Raw genomic sequence first — 20830 nt, 5'->3', positions numbered from 1 at the left:
GACCTGGTATTAACTGGTGAAGTAGTCTACCCAGCTGTATTAATGGGGACCTGGTGTTAACTTGTGAAGTAGTCTACCCAGTTGTATTAATGGTGACCTGGTACTAACTAGTGAAGTAGTCTACCCAGTTGTATTAATGGTGACCTGGTGTTAACTGGTGAAGTAGTCTACCCAGCTGTATTAATGGGGACCTGGTGTTAACTGGTGAAGTAGTCTACCCAGCTGTATTAATGGTGACGTGGTGTTAACTGGTGAAGTAGTCTACCCAGCTGTATTAATGGTAACCTGGTGTTAACTGTCTACCCAGCTGATCTGGGGAAGCAAATACCTTGTCTTGCTTAGTGGTGTTGGGGTCGTTGTAGGATTTCAGGTTCCATTGTCTCTCTCCTTGAAACCTGAACAGTGTCGGTAGTCTTGCCCCACGAAGATTTGACTTAAGTTCCTGAGTGGTGCACAGGAATCCTATTGCTGGTTCACTCGGCAGCAATAGCTGTGGTCTGCAAAACTACCGAAGGCTTGGCTTTGTGTGTATGTACGTATGTGTGTAGTGTGTGTTTTTATCATCAACTGTTGCAGGTCAACCTTCATCGACAGCCCTACATCATACAGCTACTACTCTACTCTAATTTAGCTAACTCATTACGTGCCAAGGCTGACATTGATCCAAGTGTATTCAACCCTGACAGCTCAGGTGAGCAGCTCCTAATGATATTATCATGGGGAAAATTACAAGTTAATACAGAGGATTCTGGGGTTTGTGGCTCCTGAGGTACTAACTAGTGTAGATTGCAAGGGGATCTGGGATTATTTTGCATTGGGCAATCAAGTTACTGACCTCTTATATATACAGTACAAGTACACAGAATTTTTTTGGAATTTTCAACTAGAGTAGGGACGTCCCATAGCACATCGATAAAAAGTACTGAAACAAGCTGGAGTAGTACACGATATTAAATCACAGTAAAACAATAAGAAGTGTTATATCCCTACTGTGCATTTCCATTTTAGTATCTTGAGCACAGTAGGGATATAACACTTCTTATTGTTTTACTGTGATTTAATAATCATGCACTACTCCAGCTTGTTTCAGTACTTTTATCAATGTGCTATGGTCCCTACTCTAGTTGAAAATTCCAAATTTTTCTGTATACTTGTTCGTTAACTTTTTTTCTAAATAATTATTATGACTGGTGACCCCACGCACACCGCATCTGAAATGGCGCCACGTGCCCCAATTATCGTCTGAAAAGTGAAGTATCCATTACACTTCGTTGTCAGCTATGTTCAACCCGTTACACAGCATTTTGAATCAAGAACTGTTCGAAAAGCATCTCTGCAATCCACGCATACCAAAAGAAATTGTGCCGCGCGCCCCAGTTATATCAATTATAGTCTGGAAGTATCCATTATGCTTTGTTGTCGGCTATGTTCAACCCGTTACTCAGCAGTACGAATCAACTATTTGAAAAGCACCTCTACTATCAAAATAGCCACTATGACTAATATGGACGATTTCCGTTACGAAGGGAAGCCATCAAGTGCTACCGCCAAATTGACACTTTTCGCTGTCAGCAAAGATGAATGGAACACAAAGGAGGACACTGGTAAGTCCATGAAGAATGCATTGTACGTACTGTGGTATGCAAAAAGGGCCGAAGCAATGTTGAACAGTGAAAAAATCAAGCCCGTAGCCCTTTTCTGAAGGCATCAGTCAGTCAGTCAGTCACTAGAAAATTCCGTTAAATAAATATTTTTTTAAAATTCCGTAGCAACTTGTTGAAGACTTTTCTGGTCGATCTGAAAGCTTGTTTGGGCTTAGTTTTACCTAACCAATACTGCCTCATCGTCGTCTGGGAAAATTGAGGCTGTTTTTGAAGTGATGTTATTTTGTGGGCCACGCCTACTCCTTTGTGGTCCCTACTATACACTACTTTGTACCCTAGTAGTTGATGATCACATGATCCCCATGCCATAGCAGTTGATGGTCACATCATCCCCATACAGATCATCAACACAAGTTTGTTAGACTATGGTTTGATGTCAAGCCCAGCCAGGAGACATGTAATGCATTGAATAAGGTAATGTGTGTTCTGATTGGTGGTTACTAAGCTACTAATCATTCAAAAGATGCTAGACCACATCACAACTATCACTTCAGTAGGATGGGATATTGAACGAGACACATTGAGCAGGTAAACTAGTAGTGCATACTGGCTGTGTGTAGTGGGATATACACTGTATACTATCTAACATCCAGTAATGAACTTCTGGTCAGTACTCAGTCAATGTATTGCTCTCAAAACACTCTAATAGAACAGTCAGTAAGATTTACACTGGTGAATATGGCTGGACAAAGTGTACTGTTCAGTACTGACATCTAACTAGTGTTACCAGTTTTGATGTTGGGGTAATCCAGGAGTTTAGTTTTGACAAAACCATATTGTACAATATGTGAAGTGCTCTAATAGAACAATCAGTGATATCCTGTTGTAGAGTCTATTTAGATTTTAAATGTATAATAAATCTCACCTTTTTACTAATATACTCCATGCCTTCAGGCACAATATAATATTTGCTCAAAAATTAGGTTTATCCAATGAGTACACATTCCTAAAGTGTGGTGATGAGTGTCACGTGAGCATGTTTGCCTGGTACTAGTATTATTATGCAATCCAACAACTTTCATTGATCCTACTGCAGAAACAGCCATAGAAGAGGTGACTAATTTGAGTGTAGAGTCTACTACAGGTACAATGTGATGTCTATGGGATTTATAAACCCTCAGGCTGTTAATAGTACCCTTGCTGCACCTGTGCACTACGGCCTTGGGCTTCAAGTTTATATATTCCATATATTGCACATTGTGCCTATATTAACTATCATTGTCAGGTTGATTACACTAGACACATTGTAACTACATAATCCTGGAACTAAGGCTTCCTCAATAAGATGTAGGATAGTTGGGGTTGAGATTTATATCTCCATTCTCATAGATTACAAAATGGCTTATGCAAGCCTTTCCAATTAGACAATTTTTTGCTATGTGCTGATATTTTCTTTCTCGATATTATTCACTGAATAAGTCGTCAATGAATTAAACTGTAAGCTGTTCAGTGATACTTCACTGTAAGCTGTTCGGTGATACTTCACTGTAAGCTGTTCGGTGATACTTCACTGTAAGCTGTTCGGTGATACTTCACTGTAAGCTGTTCGGTGATACTTCACTGTAAGCTGTTCGGTGATACTTCACTGTAAGCTGTTCGGTAATACTTCACTGTAAGCTGTTCGGTGATACTTCACTGTAAGCTGTTCGGTGATACTTCACTGTAAGCTGTTCAGTGATACTTTTGAGAGTCCTCACCAACACGGGGTAGTGTTGAATACATATGACATATACACACACTGACAGACAGACTACAACACAGTTTAGGTGGTGCAGCATTAAATACACCAACACACAGTACACATATACACACTGATAGACAGACTACATGCCGATTGTATGATGTTCAATAATACACCATATATTAAAGTATATACGCTACACTCACTCGCTGGTGATATTCCTTCCTTGTAGTGATGATGTAGAGGAGACCACTACTGATCCCTCCCCTCTTGAAACAGCCACACCTCCCCTCTTAAAGAGATATGGTATAATATGTGTAGAGTAGTGACCACACCTTCCCTGTTGATGTAGTGCTTCACCAGACCTCCAGTATGACAATACTCTAATGGCTCTGTGTTTGCTCCTGTCTATATGTTCATCAGTTACTAAACATGTGGAATTATTATAACTTGCTTGTTCTTGCCAGATAGACAGTTGTGGTGAAGCACTACTAATGTTTGTTGTCTCATGTAAAGGGTTAGATGAACAACCTTTATTACACCACAATATAAGGAAAATTAAAATTTTAAAGTTTCATTAGGGATCATAGAAAAAAGAAGGGAAACAAAGGAAGTTGGTTACGTGTCATCAAACATCTTGTGATCTCAAAGAAAAGTTCAACCCCACACCTCAGTATTGATATAAAGTATTCTAATGTACAAATTGATATCGATAAATTACGGTTCCCAGAGTCCTTCTTTCAGCTCCCCAACACTTTGTGTGGCTGTTATAACCAGAAACAAATGCCATACTTCTCATGAATATGACAAGGGACTTCATAAAAACGATGCTAATTTCTGGTGCCATGTTTTATTGTGTAATCATACATAGTAGTATGTCATAGTGTGACCAACCTCATCTGGGAGGCTCATCTGGGAGGTGACCAACCTCACCTGGGAGGTCTGCACACATACTAGTGAAAACATTTAATCCCTAATTCAGTCATGTTATTATGACTGGTGAACCTGTGCATACTGCATCGAAAGGAAGGATGGCACCAGAGGTGATGTTTTTGTCTGAACATGCACTGCAGTTATCAATTACTGACTCACCACGGAGAATACGGACAATTAGTGTGTCCCAACTAACAATTACTAATTCAAAAGTGAAGTGGTCATTGCATTTTGCTTCCACTTATTTTTAACTCATTACACAGAGTTACAAATGAAGAACAGTATTAGAAGTACCTCTGCAATCAATCCAGTCACCACGGAAAATACGGACAATTCCTGTAGAGAAGCCATGCATCACACTAACGCTTTCGCTGTCAGAGAAATGGGACACAAATGAGGAATAAGGCAAGTCCATGATGCATGCATTGTACGTACTCGGTATGCCAAAAGGCAAGTCTCAGGACAAAGTGATGTCAAACAGTGAAAAATCTAGCCTGTAGCCTTAGCCATTATCAAGTTACACTTGCCTGAAGGCAGGCAAACAGTTAGTCAGTAAAAATTCTATTGAATAAAAAAAATTATAATCTATTGGAAGCATTTCGGGTTGTACTAAAGGCACTTTTGGGCTTGGTTATGTCTAACCAATACTGTCAAGGCACCAGGATGGTATTGTGAAGCTGGTTTCTGGGTGATATTTTTGGCAGAAAAATCCTAACCTCAATATTACCATATTACCATACTGTATGATACATTGCATTTGTATGTGTGTACCTGAATACTTGTACGTATAGGAGTGTGTGTGTGTGTGTAGTGTGTGTGTCTATAAAGCACTAAGCAAACATGAACAAGCTGACATGAGTATTATTAACTGATGTTTACAATCCCTGTAGCTACAAGGAGCAAGTCATCATCAATCTACTCTACTTCACAGGAAGACCCTCAAGCCATCACTGATGATGATTCCCCTAGCGATGATGACTTTGATCCCCCATCATCAAAATCAAAGTCAAAATGGAACGGCACTCGTCGTCAATCAACCCGTCGTACAGCAGTCAAGTTTACTAAACCAGAGGATGATAAGCTGTTGTATGTAGCAATGATGTTGTGCCCTGAATGTTAGAATACCACCCTCAGAGTGTCGTATCATCCAGGAACACTAGCCCGAGGGGTTAGTATATTCCTGTCAGACCTGGACTGTCTTCAAGAAGGGGAATTCTTGAACGATAAGATAATTGATTTCTACCTAAAGTGAGTGGTTAATAGTGTGTAGTATAAGACCAGGCTGTTTCCAGAGTATCTTTTAACCCTTAAATCGTGTAGGCCAGAAAACCGGCCCAAATACATGTGCCTTGCACAAAATGCTGTAACTCTCGGAGCATCCATCCTATGGCTACACAATTTATATCATTCTACTCGTGATGTAACAAGGATTAAAATAATACCAAGGGTTTTCCCTAACACTAAACAGTGAGGCCAAACTAACCATGTAAATAACTTTTTGGCAAGGAAACATGCAAACCCTCTACATACTTTTTATAAAGTGATCCATAACTCATGCTCCATTCTGTTTGTTTGCCATGAAAGTTTCTATTAGGCCATATGTGACTCACGTGAGTAAACCCACAATTAAAATTAAAGACATGGCAAGAAGTTTGAAACACAAAAGTTGACTCGCTGTTGTTCATTGCTTCATAACAAATAAGCCACTGTAGTCACAGTGTTCATTTAACCTTAGCCCAATGAACAGACTTTTGAACAGTGTGTTGTTTTAGGCCATAAGAATTAAGTTACTCCACCTAACATCACCATGCATGCCCATATTGTGTAAACATGCATTGTCCAAAAGTTATTTGTGGGTCCTGCCTGTTTATATGGAGTACTCATGCTAACGTTGAAAATTTAATACTATACAACTACAAGGAAAAACATTAGTAATTTTAAACTTGAGTAGGGGTCACAGATGTCACCTATACCTGCAGCTATACTAGAGAACGTTTAATTCAGTCTTGTAGTGTATCATTCAGTACGGTAGTACTATATATTAGGGATCATGGAGGCTTGGGTTTTTGTGACCAAATATAAACCAGTTTCACAATACCATCCTGGCCTGCGCCTTGGCAGTATTGGTTAGATATGACCAGTACAACTACAAAATAATTTTTGACTTTATTCAATGGAATTTTCTACAGACTGACAAACTGCCTGTCAACAAGTGTAACTTAGTAACGGCTAAGGCTACAGGCTTGATTTTTTCACTGTTTGACATTGCTTCATCTCTAGATGTGCCTTTTGGCATACCACAATACGTGTATAGTGCTGGACATCATAACTTTCCAAAAACGTAACGCGTTATATAATTTGGTTGACCGCTACGCATGGATATAAACAAAGCGCTGTAATTTTCATAGTGTTGGTCCTATGACTACGCAATTAGCGTCACTTTACTCGTGATGTAATAAGGATTAAAATGATACCTAGGGATTTACCCTACAATGAAAGTATGAAGACCAAAACACGCTGTGAAAATACATTTCAGTTTATAAGCACGCAAATCCCCTACACACCTTTAGAAAATCATCCATAACTCATCGCCAGCTGATCCTATTCATCCCAAATCACCGTTGGCTGATTCGCCATTCAATGGTGAGTAAGGCCATATACAGCTCACGTGACTGAAATGTTAATTAACATGGCGGACGAAACATGGAATGTAGCGTTGCGATAAAACCAGTCGCCGTTCTTTATCACTCTATAACAAGTAAGCCTCTGTTGTTACAGTGTGTATTTAGCCTTCCCTTAGTAGCCCAATGAATAAGCTTTCTTTTGATGTCTGGTATTAGGCTAATAGAGTTAGACAGGCCAAGTTACCTGACCATATACTTAAGCCCGTTTGAATAAACACGCATTCATCAAATATTTTTGTGCGGCTTTAAAGGTTAAGGCCGGTTCCTCAGTGTTTTAAAAGGTATAATTCCTGAACAAATTAGTTTTTTAAAAATCTGTCTTACAAATTTTTTGCATATGCAGCATTGTATATGTGTACTAAATTTCATGAGTATTGCTGGCTGTCTTACTGAGAAAAGTTGTCCTGTGTGTTATGCTTCAATTCACAATAGCATCAAAATAAATGAAGATATCAAAAATCTGTCTTACAAAAAGTTGGAGCTAGAACTGTTCTCCTATCCCACCAAGGTTTAGCTTTGTGGCGTACAGCTACAGGGAGAAAAGTTGAAATATGTAAAATGTTGAATCTGCTTGGTTATTACATCATTTTGTGAATAATTTACATTGGTATGGCTTCAACTTCTGGTTGTGTAACCACAATGGTCACATGCTCCACCTGTCCAAATTTCAATGACATAGACCAAACCCACATAAAGTTATGACATTGCACATTGCAAACTCAGAATACAAGTTTTGGAAACTTATGATGTCCAGCACTATACACATCATTTTTCTTTGTGTCCTGTTTCTTTTACTGTCCAAGGTATCGATTCACGGTAGTGCGATGCATGGCTTCCCTGCAGATATACTAGTGGACATTTAATCCCTACTTCAGTCTATGGCTTCATTTTCCTTATACTTGTGGCCATGACTAGATTAAAATCATTATAATTGTGTATGTAGGTGACTCCCCTTGTTTCTATGATCCTTACTCTTATACTTGTTTATGTTACACAATTGTGTTTGGTGTACCCACACATACCACGTCAACACATAGAATGGTGCCGGACATATCATAAAACTATGTCACATCTGAACACACACCCCAACTATCAATTACTGAAAGTGGAGTGGTCATTATGCTTCGTTGTAGCAGCTTATGATACAGTAATGCAGTAGTGGCTTACTATACAGCAGTGGCTTATGATACAGTAGTGGTTTATGATACAGTAGTGGCTTGTGATAAAGTAGTGGCTTGTGATACAGTAGTGGCTTTTGTACAGTAGTGGTTTATGATACAGTAGTGGCTTGTGATACAGTAGTGGCTTGTGATACAGTAGTGGCTTGTGATACAGTAGTGGCTTACATGACCAGACGTAACTGGTCATGTTGGCCACAATACCAATCATCTCTTGTATACCAATTTTTTGGAAAAAGTCCTTTTATTATTGTGGGTGTGTTCTATGGAACAATCTACCATTAACTGTTGTGGAGGCTACTACTGTTTCATCTTTCATCTTTCAAATATTTTATTGGCATTAATGTTAAGCAGTATTTCTTTGTATTGGCTTTGTGTGTGTGCGCATGTTTATTTTTGATGTTGTATCTATAGTTGTAGAATGGTGCGTGGTCAGATCAAAGGCCGCCACCAGTGTTACAAATCAGTTGTAAACCAGTTTACAAATAATTGTAGCATGGCTAAGTACCTCCTTTTAGCCACACAGTCTGGCTATTAATTAGTTCAAAGACTTCAAACAAAACCATACACCAGACCAACACAGGAAGTCACAATGCAAGGCTAATAATGTCAAGGACTGACAAGGAGGTAAATCGCTCTGGAACGAATAAACACACAACACTGCACTCGTCTGAATGAATGGGAAGCAGTACAACCGCTGGGCTGTGCCCGGTAATCTACTACATGCTCGTTCGCTAATAAATTAAGCTAACCAAGACTATTATAGCGATGCACCACTCAACAATGAATATCAGACACTTCAGCTACACCGTCTAAATGATGGGAAAGCTGTATGATGGAAGGAGTGATTGCGATTGCGCTCTTGCAACAAATGCGCTACCAATGAATAAACTAGCTACAATGAATTAACTAACCATCAAGACAGTAATTAGTGAGTAAAACTGTTCCTTGTACATAGCGCTTAGCAGTAGCCAATATTAGCCTTGCGTTCTTGCTCCTTCCGTGTTACAAATGGGCGCCTTTGATCTGCGCACGCCCCATACCACAAATCAGTTAGAACACACCCATTCGGTTTGTATCTGATTTGCAAACACTCCACCCTCGGGCCTGCGGCCCTCGGGTGTCGTGTTTACAAATCAGATACAAACCTCATGGGTGTGTTACAACTATTACTTGTATTTGTCTTTTGTCTTTTGTCTTTTGCTCACAGGGCTCCACTGAAATCAGTATTTGGTTACTGAGTGGACCCCCTGTTTAAAAATTACAATACAGTAGTGTCATATAGTGACTTATAATGTAGTCCAGTGTGGTATGTAATATAAGCTCGTCCCCTAATATATATATTTAATAAGAGCATACCTCATTACAGGTACCTATGGTATGATGAGCTACCAGATGATACCAGTAGAGACAGGGTACATGTGTTCAGTCCATTCTTTCATACTAGATTGGTTAATGGAACATTTGGAAGCAGTGATGGTGCCCCAAGAAGAAGGAGTAGAACATGGGAGTGAGTTATGTTATAATGACAATCCTTTTTAAAGCACACCCCTGAATTGTGGAGTATTAATTTAACAATGAAGTAGGGATCCGAGTGATAACAAGATAATGAGTGATGATATTACACATAGCTATGTGGGAAAGTCCCTACTTTGGCATCAATACCAAAGTAGGGATTTTCCCTAGAAAGCTATCATCGCTCATTATCTTGTTTCACTACTAACTTTAAGGCTATGGGTTACCATTAGATTAGGGCTGAGCAATAGTATCGATAATGCGATATATCATGATAGTAAATCACTATCGTTATCGCGATAGTAGGGATATCACTATCGTGATAGTTATGATAAGCTCAGATCTGCATTAAAATGGTATTAACAACCCTTCTATACTTGGTATTACCAGCTTTCTTACAAAGTAGTGGCCTATAAAAGCTATACCAAATTCCATATTCATCGGCCGCCCACGCAGTTAATTAACAAATGTCCTGTGCATGCAAAATAACTTTCTATGTGACTGCAAATCATAGCTATACAACTAAGACTTTGTTAAGAACAAAGTGTTTCATAAACTATCGGGATAGTATTCACTGTCGCGATATTTAATGAGTAACTATCGTGATAGTAAAATTTTTACTATCGCTCAACACTAGTTACCAGATAAATAATTTTGTAGGCACTTTGCTTATAGTTCTGTTTAACTGTTTTGCATGAAAGAACATACTAAAATTACATGGCGTATTAACATACAAGTGATACCATAAGCGGCGATACACTCAAAAAGGGAAGTGCTGGTACAGAAATGTAGACACTAAACAGTGAAACTGTTGATTGCTATTCATCAAAAACCAGGCTCCATGGGAAGCCACATCGAGATATTTAGCATTAATAAGCTATTACTTTGTGATTTCTAGGTCCTCACGAACGAATTGAATTGTTATCCAATTGTAACAGCACGGTAGTGGACTCACAGTATTTCCATAGCAGAACTAATCACCATTGTCCTTCAAAGATACAATAACTAATCAGCCTTTTTTCCCACAAAGTTTCCACGACAGGACCTAGGTAATATAACCACCCATTGACACTGCCATAAAAAATTTGTACTAATTAGCTGACAGCTGCTATTTTTGATGAATAATAACCACATTAAGCAGTAGCGCTAAACGCTGGTTCAACCATATTGCAGGGACTTAATTTTACGCTTTACTACCTTCCACAGTAAATTATTAATACTCACTTTGTATGATTCCTCCACTATTATCGCGTGGCTATACAATGCTTTGAAATTAACAACCTTCTCACTAACACCTGCTCGAATTTTGTGCCAATTTTGCACCTTCCATTATCGCGCATCGAAAAATAATAACCTATTATTAAGCACCTAACCTGTAATCTTAAAAACAAAAACTGAAGTTGGGATCTGTTGAAGTATATCAACAATGATACACACAGTGTATTAAAGTACTGATGTTACGTGTTTTTGCAATTGAATTCATCAGCTTTGCAATTGACTTTGTCCCGTTTGCAGTAGAGTTCACATTTGCAGTAGAATTCATCCTGTTTGCAATTGAATAGTCGGTTTTGCATTAGAATGCAAACAGGACAAAGTCAATAGGCCTTTTCTTTAAACTAACCAAAATATGTCATTAGTATTAATTACTTCCTTCAGTTTTCCAGAGCGCAATATTGCTAACCACAGCTCATGGTTCCCATTGACTCCTGTACAAAAATATATATTATATTATTATATATTATAATGTGCAGAACCTCAAAAAGAGTGTGTGGCACAACATTACAAGTGGGTGAGTTGTGGGGAAGGGGGGTGTGACATATTACAAAACAGTTCGTACATACAGTCATGTTATTATAAGTGTTCTTTTGAAGTGATCTAGAGTTGGAGAGTTAATGGTTTGCTGGCTAAGGCTGTTCCACAATCTGATAGCTGACGGGAAAAAGGAATATAAGTGAGTGTTAATTCTTGAGTAAGGGAGCTGATAGCAGAGTCGATGATGGCGAGTGTGGGAGGTGCAAGGGATAAGAGATTGGTTGCAAGGCATATTTATCAAGTTATTAGATACCTTATACATCATTGTAGCTTTTATGCATGCTCTTCTATTTTGTAGACTTTTCCATCCAAGGTTGTTAATAAGGTTAGTTACACTAACAGACCAAGAGTAACTGTTCGTAACAAATCTACTTGCACGCCTTTGAATCTTTTCCAGCATTAGGATATCTTTTTGAGTATGGGGATCCCAAACTGTGCACAAATATTCTAGAATTGGTATAACTAAGGATTTGTAACAGGATTCCTTGATGTGGGGTGGACAGGATTTTAAATTTCTATGCAAAAATCCCAAGACAGAGCTTGCCTTTTTGGAAATATTGGAGATGTGCTCTGACCAGTTCAGTCTCTCATTAATGGTAATTCCTAGGTATTTAACTAATGAAACTTGTTTTATAGCTGTACCATCCATCCTATAGGTTATGGTTAATGGTGAACGTTTGTTTGTGATGCAAAGAAATTCGCACTTGTTAAAGTTAAACAGAAGTTGCCAATCCTTGGACCATTTGACCAGTCTGTTGATGTCATCCTGGAGAAGGTTTTGATCATCTCTGGTTTCGATTTTGCGATATAATAAGATATCATCAGCATATAGTTTGATTTTGGAGGCTATATTTAGGGGAATATCGTTTACAAAACATAAAAAAAGGAGGGGGGCTAAAACAGTTCCTTTGGGTACACCAGATGTTACTATGGAAGAATTGCTACTTGTGCCATCAATTGTTACTTTTTGACTTCTATTATAAAGATAGTGCTTGATCCATGACAAGAGGGGGCCTCTGATCCCATAATGTGATAGTTTATTGCATAGTCTGGAGTGTGGAACTCTATCAAAAGCTTTTGAAAAGTCCAGAAAAATGTAGTCCATTTGTGCATTATCATTGAGGCAGTTGACTAAATCATCTATGGTTGTTATCAGTTGAGTTTCACATGATTTGCCTGCTTGAAAGCCATGTTGTTCTTCAGCCAGAATGTTATAGCTAGTTAAATGTGAAAAGATGCAGCTGTAAACAATATGTTCAAGAATTTTGCTACAAATTGACATTAAGGAGACAGGACGATAATTGCAAGTCTGAGTACGGCTGCCCTTCTTGAAGATGGGAATTATGTTTGCAACCTTCCAGTCATCCAGTAGAAACCCTTGGTGTAAAGATGATTGAAAAATCAGAGTTAAAATTGGTGCTAGTTCCTCTGATAGCTCTTTTAAGAAATATGCTGGAATATTATCTGGTCCAGTAGGTTTGTGATGGTTTAAAGTACGTAACCCTCCTCAGAAATTGAAATGTGTGGTATTTCAGGAAAAGGAATACCATTCATTGTAGGTACTGCTGACAAGTCTTCTTGGGTAAATACTGATGTAAAGTAATCATTGAATGCATTGGATTTTTCCTGGCTGTCTGTAAGAGTAGTATCATTAACATGTATTGGGGGTATACTACATTGATCTTTTTTTTGGTGTTTGATGAATGACCATAGCCTCTTTGTTACGTTACCATTTTAGGCCTCAATAAAGCTGTTGATGTATGTATTGTAAGCTCTTTGACATTCCCTTTGGCATTCTTTTTTAAGACGATAATACAACTGCCATTCCTCAGCACAATGAGAATGTTTAGCTCTGTTATAACAACGCTGCTTTCTTCGTGAAAGCCTTTTTATGAAGGGGGAAATCCAGGGTTGGTGATTTTTGGTAGAAGTAACTTTGGAAGGTATTAAACTGAGGCAGTCGTCGCACAAATTTTTAAAATCATTCCACAGAATATTGACAGGGAGATCAGGGGAATATTGAGATTGTAAAATTATAGAGAACTGTCGAACTTTTTCCTTAATAGAAGGTAAATTTGCCTTTCGCCATAGATAGATTTTCCGTAAGGTGGGGGGTTGGGTTCTTGCAGTCACATGAGATAGCACTACGACGGCCTCATGATCACTAATACCAGGGATTATTGTACATTCTGTAACTAAAGAAGGCCGATTTGTGGCAAAGATATCTAATATATTATGATTCCTGGTGGGAGAGTCTACAAGTTGAGTCAAGTTATGATCCGCCAAAGTATCAATAAGTGTTTCACATAGTTGAGTTGGATAGTTGTTTCCATTTACACAGTTAAGGTTCCAGTCTATGTTTGGTAGGTTCAAGTCCCCTGCCAACCAAATAATATCATTAGGATTTGAGGTAATAATGGAGTTGATAACAGAGCAGAGATCATTCAGATACTGATAATTAGAGTTAGGTGGTCTATACACAGAAATCAAAATTACTGATTGGGCATTCGACAGGTTACAATTTCACATGAAGTTGACAGTGCAATCTCTTCACTGATAAAATTAGATTTACATGCCAGAAAAACTCCACCATACCCATCAGCTCTATCCCGTCTGTATACAAAGTATGTGGAAGGAAAGATTTCATTGTTATGAACAGTTTCAGACAGCCAAGATTCCGTGCCAGCTATTAAATCAGGGTCATTTTCATTGATTAGGTTTAGGAAGCTTGGTTTCTTTGCAAGAACACTTTGACAATTTAAAATTAATAACTTGAGTGGAGAACTGTTTGACTTGTTAATAAGTACAGGACTACATTTAGGCTTTACAGATACAAAAGTTTTACTCCTAGAAAAACGGTATTGGCTACCCATTATTAACAGATGCAGCTGACGAAGTGTGACTAACTACGTTCATAGGGTTGGATTTAAATGAGATGATCTGACCTTTGCGAATGCGTAGGTTTGGTTCCCCTGCACCTCTGCGTCTGTGCAACTCTGTTCTGAGACTCTTCTGGTGTGATCTTTCCTGATATGAAAGATCTGGTGTGATGTAAATTCTATGATATGTTTCATTTTTAGCTTGACGGAGAAGTTTGGCCTTTGACAAAATGTTCTTTTTAGAAGAGACATTTTTAACTTCAACTTTTAGTAGGCGCTCTCCAGATTCTTTAACATGGCCTATACGGGTGGTATTGACTACCTCCAGCTCATCAACACCTAATTCTTCAGCCATGGAGAGAACAAATTTTTTATCATGATCACGTTTTGCAGGTTCCGTATGCTCTGATTCAGGAACTTTATGAAATATAAGGTTCAGCTTTCGGTGTTCACGATCTTTGTATTCATCAACAATTTTAAGTGCAAATTGGCTTGAGGAGCTGCTAAAAGTTTCAGCCACAGGTGCAGCAGCATGGGGGACAGTTGGTTTTTCTCCCCAGTGTGAAGACAACTTCTTCATATTATTTGTTAGCTCAGCTAGGTGATTTTCCATGGTCTGTAGCCTGTGCTCTACACCTTTATCGATACTTTGCAATGAAACAGACTCTGGTTTGAGTAGCTCTGGAATGCTAGGCTCACAGGACTTGCAAAACCAATGAAGGGATTGGAATTGCTTAGTTGCCTTTAGCATATTTGGAGAAATAGATTGGCAGTCACAACAGAGCCACAGGTTACATTTTCACATTGAACAAGACATGCATCCGATTCTGACTTACAAATTGCACATTCACTCTCAGATAACTGATCAGTAGAACCTTCTGATGACTTTTCTTCATTTGTGGCTTTCTTTGTCGCATCGTACGGGCCAGGGCGTCTCTTCTTACCATTTCTGTACTTCGTCATTCTAATTAATACCTATCAAGGGAACAGGAAAACAGCAAAACAAGCAAAGAATAGGCTCGCCTTTCCGGGTACCGTTTTATATATTAGTCCAAGTAATATAAAACCACGGTACAAGGTTTAATGTGACGGCTGACAGAAGAGTAAAAAAAGTCACAACTCAATAATCAAAGAAAATTATTTATTTATTTTTTTTTTAATATATATTTTTAAAAGCTGCAACTTTTTTCATACTTCCGTATATGCATCCCAAGTTTCTTTAGGTGTTAGATGTGGTCTTCCTCTCTCAGGAGAGCTTTGTTTCATTGCGTTTCAACAACCCATCTTCGAGTTACAGAAATTGTATAAACAGCTGTTCATGTACTTAATCACTTCATTTAGCACTGTAGTTAACAAAGCTACTGGTGATAATACTAGTGCTAATGATGGTTCACCACCATTATTGCCACTAGCAGTCATTCAAGAATGGCAACAACAGAAAATAGTGGTCTAATAGTGATTGACATACTTGGAGCAATGATGAAGGTGCCATTCGACTGTTCCCAAACTTTGATGGTAGTTATTGTACAGAGAAACCAGTGTACTAGAGAGACTAAAGAAGGTAGGCATTGATGCTAGGAATCTACACACTGTTGGGAATTTATCTGATGCTATTGTAGCTTTTGGATAGCTTGTGAGTGCCATGCTGTTGATCTAGGCTACGTTGCTGGCCTACCTGTATACAGTACTCTCCTTTCATACTATTTCAGTGAATGATACAGGACTAGCATTTATAGAACTTTACGTGGGCAAGATCAAAGGGAAAAGTGTACTTTAAATTTCATAAAGTACACCCTCAGCCGGCCAACTGCTTCATCGACCACAAAGAGTGCTTTATTGCACCGCAAAGAGTGCTTTATTCGTTCAATTAAGCACTCTTTTTGGGCAATAAAGCACAGTTGCCCACGTGCCTTAGTGTAGGCTAATAGCCTACGGGGCTCATGCCAGTATGACTAATCACCCACGCCCGTGAAGGCTGATAGCCTCGCCGCGCTGAGTGATCAATCACCCCAGCCAATACGATTTCTACCACCGGATTACTTTTATAGACATACCTAAATGCTTCGATGATGGGTGGGAGAAGGTAACGTTGCTGTTACGTTTGTTAATGTAAACGGACAAGTCCTGGAGATATCACGGAAATATTTTGCCATGTGGCTCACAATAGAATCGATTGTGGGTTGCGAGCAGAACCTGCCAAAATACGCGATGAACGTCTTCCATGCCAAATTATGGTGAACTATGCGTGAGTTACTTTGTTAAACTGGTTTGTGTGTGTTCAGGCTGCTAATAGTTCATGCAATGCGTGTTAATTACGAGTTCTAGTGTATGGTGAAGCTACACGAGTAGAAAGTTCCATAAATCATTTAAAGCATAGCCTTGCTCGTGCTATATGAAAAATAAAGTACTCGGCCGCGCGCCTCGTACTTTATTTTTCATATAGCACTCGCGGCTATGCTTTAACATATACTTATATAACATGGAAGCTAAGATGGCTTCAACTTGATAATCTCACTAATTGCTCATGAATTAGCACTTCAAGTAACAATCCACCACTCGCCACCCATTCATACAAAATTGTTAGCGATATATATGGCAGCTGCACTGGTATAAACTCAATTGGTAGTGTATTAGTCATTGTAGGCAAAATCGCACTCCTGAAGCCACGTCATAGACCAATTTGTCACACAGCATTCCACTGCCTTAAACGAAAAGGCCTACTGCAAAGATAACGAATTCAATTGCAAAAACCTGTAGTGTTCCTGACAAGAAATAATGCCAATCAAACCCTATAGCCTTTATAAGCCTTTTCCATAATGATGTCAGAGTAAAATATGGCAACCTCTATTTGGGGGACTCTAATGTTTTCAAGTACAGGTGATATTGGGCGACAAATGAAGATTGATCATTTGTGTGATTCAGGAAGAAGATATCGAGCTAAAACTAACAGGTATGGGTATAACGCAGTGGAATAAAATCGTTTATGTGGGTTTTGAAATTTCGGCTGGTTTTGAAGGTTGAGTAGAAATAATCTTTATATACGTTGTAACTATACCTGGTAACTTGGCTTCAATATCATCCTTTATATGCGTGGTACATTTGGCGGTCATTAAATTTGGCAAATTGCTGAAGAATGGAAATTGGCGAACACTAATTCTGATGTACGTGCAGGACCATTTCACATTTTCACATTAACCACAATAACATGAATCAGTGCTTTAGGAATGAAGCATTAAAGATCATACTGAGTAGCATGCATGGTGATATCATGAACCTTATTTCACCATCATGCAAGCCTGATAGTTACATGTGCAAATTATATGGTACTCTTCTCTCATGCAGGCACTGTAATAACGTGGTCAACAGTGTTTAAAGCAGTTGTAGCTATACTGCAAGCAACTGAAGGTTTGAGCAAAATTAACTTGATACACAGGTGCACCTAACTGGCCTGCCCATGCCTGCCCTATACTTATCAAATGTGCTACTGTATATTTTTCCAACAGTCCATATGTGGTGTAGCAATACCAGGATAGTATGAACTTACTATGAGAAAAAGAGTTAGAAAAAGTATTTACCAAAAAGGTGTATAAAATGAAAAAAGAGTTGTTGTCACTGGCGGGATTCAAACCCACACCCTACACAGCAGTAACCACAACAACTTCAGGGAGGCTGAGTTGTTTATCACGTGGTTGGCAATGGAATGTAGCTGAAATTTCTTTACATCATGGCCTTCAACGTGCTGTAGCAGACGAAGAAACACACGTAGAAGCTTGCAATAAACTTTGCAACGTAACCAGATGGTGAGCATTTCATTTCGCATGTAAATCGTGTCGATACGTGTACAGATTGCCGAATAATTGCTGTCAATAGCTGACATATGAAAAAGTGTGTCACAAAAAGGCACTGAGAAGGGAAAAAAGGTTGTCATGGGCAGGAATCTAACCTTGGACCTTTGGGTTAACAGTTCTATGTGCTAATGCTTTGGCTGTTTGTTCGTGGTTTTGACAGGAATTTAGGTCAAATTTCTTCTACACCAACGACTTCAATGCTTTATAGAGAGCAAACGGAAACATATAGCAATTTGTAACAACAAACTTGGAGTTGCCAGATGATGAGCGCTTAATTTCGTTAAAGTCCCGTGTCAATATGTGCTTTGGTTGTTGAGTTAGCGGCGTAATGAAGCAGACGGACAGATAGACAGACAGCTTTATATAATAGATTATGACTCATACAATAACAACTGATTAGTGGGCATGGCTCTACATAAGGCTGCAGGCAATAACAGATGAGGATTCGTGCATACCTACAGACTGATAAATGGGCATGGCTACCATATGCCTACAGGCAGTAATTTAAATAAGTAGGCGTGGCTCACAAATGAAACAGGGTTACACTATGACGTGTTAATACACATCCACATTGCTACATGTGATCCAATCCGGGTCAGACCCAGATAATCTGTAAAGCGGGACCTGGATGACCTGACTCGGTTTTAACACTGTAACTAAACTATATTTATTGACTTACACGTAGATAATTTGCCACGAGTTGCTCTCACTGATCGATATCAACTACCGACTTCGAAAGCCACCAAGCCACGTATGTTCAAATGGTTTGGTGCAATTCTAAACTAACCACGTATATTCGAATAGTTTGATACACCTGTAGATGGAAGCCCTACTGTAGTCTATTGACACTATCAGCAGTAGAACCTTGACTGATGGCCATGGTAAAGAAGGATAAAAGGTAAGACAATAGCGCAAACATTGTACATATGTTTATCAATATAACGAAGGTTTTTTCTTCATTGAATAGAAATGTTTCTGTGAAAGAATTATGGCTGTAGCTATAGCCAGTTTTCTGCTATGCTTGACTGAAGGCGTCAGGCAGGTAGGTAGGCAGGCATTAGAAAATTCATCGAATAATTTTTTTTTTAAATTCTATTAATTTGTAGAAAAAGTTCACAAACAAGTATAAGAAAAATTAGGAATTTTATACTAGAGTAGGGACAACGTAGCACCACAATTAAAAGTATTGAAACAAGCTGGATTGGAGTAGTATGTAATGTCCAATTGCTGTAAAAAAATAAGAAGCAAATATCCCTATTGTGCGTTTCGATCTCCATAGCACAGTAGGGATATTTGCTTCTTATTGTTTTACAGCAATTGGACATTTCATACTACTCCAATCCAGCTTGTTTCAGTACTTGGTACTACTACGTTGTCCCTACTCTAGTTTAAAATTCCTAAATTTTCTTATGCTTGTAACTATATGTATGTGTTAAAGCATAGCCACGAGTGCTATATGAAAAATAAAGTACGAGGTGCGCGGCCAAGATGCTAATAAAGCACTCGGCTAGCATCGAGGCCAAGCGCAGAGTATTTTATTTTTCATAAAGCACGAGCAAGGCTATGCTTTAAATGATTTATGGAACTTTCTACTCGTGTAGCTTCACCATACAGTAGAACTCGTAATTAACATGCATTGCGCGAACTATTAGCAGCCTGAACACACACAAACCAGTTTAACAAAGTAACTCACGCGTAGTTCACCATAGTTTGGCATGGTAGACATTCATCGCACACTTTTTCCTTTGATCTCGCCCATGTAAAGTTCTATAAACATTTGTAAAGACTTACCAGCTGTGTTATAAACCACAGTAGTACTGCATCCAGCTGGTGTGCTACACTACATGTGTTCTGATAAATTTGTGCATTTGTGTAGTATTGTACAGGGAAATGGCTTATTTGCTAGTATAAGCAGACCGAATAACTAATTGACAAATTCATACAGTATGTTAACACACTCGTGTTAAGTGAGTAACTGCAACATGAAATAATAGATTTCTGTTTTTGGTATCAAATAAGTTTTCTAGAACGAGGCAATATGGATTCCTACCATACCAGTATATTATTATTATTATTAGAGCTTTACAGTGACCAGCACTGAAGGTCTGACAGCAACATGTGCTACAGCCTTTGTATCACCCAACCTTCAGCAATGTTTTGGCTAGCACCCTTGGGGGTCCCTACTATACAGCACTGCCATACTGTATAATAATAGAACAAGGTGTCAAATTAACATTAGAAAGCAGCATGAATAATTCTCTTTGATGTTGACACAATTAATGAGGTTATTAATACCACTTAGAGACCTGAGGTGAGGACTCTAAGTTTCATTTAGAGACCTCTTGTCACGTGAGACTGTTATGGTAAATTCAACAACACTTCAAAGAGTTTTCTATGTCACTGATTTAATTAGTGGTTGTATGGTTAGTGAGATTTGGGTTTTTACCTTCATCAGCCATACCAACACTTGACCAATCTAGCCATCAACCAAAAGAGCCAGCTGCTCGATGCATATCACAGTTACCCCCAACAATGTTCACATTCACAACTAGCTAGCCATCAGTGAAACTACGCGAGTTTACAGCAAGCACATTTGCAGCAAGCACATTTGCGTTCGTCTGCTTGTCAGCACTGTC

The 20830-nt window shown here is 38.7% G+C and overlaps 1 protein-coding gene across 1 annotated transcript in view; it reads left to right on the top strand.

Annotated features, from left to right (window-relative positions):
• The window catches only part of LOC136257236 (sentrin-specific protease 7-like), a 60370-nt gene that overhangs the window by 25202 nt on the left and 14338 nt on the right, over positions 1–20830 (top strand). The window contains exons 11-17 of the mRNA XM_066050313.1: positions 577–691; positions 2005–2078; positions 2128–2192; positions 3578–3651; positions 5169–5364; positions 5413–5526; positions 9510–9650. Of these exons, the coding sequence (XP_065906385.1) occupies positions 577–691; positions 2005–2078; positions 2128–2192; positions 3578–3651; positions 5169–5364; positions 5413–5526; positions 9510–9650 (779 nt within the window). The remainder of the gene's footprint in view (positions 1–576; positions 692–2004; positions 2079–2127; positions 2193–3577; positions 3652–5168; positions 5365–5412; positions 5527–9509; positions 9651–20830) is intronic.

Source organism: Dysidea avara, chromosome 6 (genome assembly GCF_963678975.1).
Source record: "Dysidea avara chromosome 6, odDysAvar1.4, whole genome shotgun sequence".
Classification (NCBI taxonomy): Eukaryota; Metazoa; Porifera; class Demospongiae; order Dictyoceratida; family Dysideidae; genus Dysidea; species Dysidea avara.
This window is presented reverse-complemented; position numbering and strand designations above follow the sequence as displayed.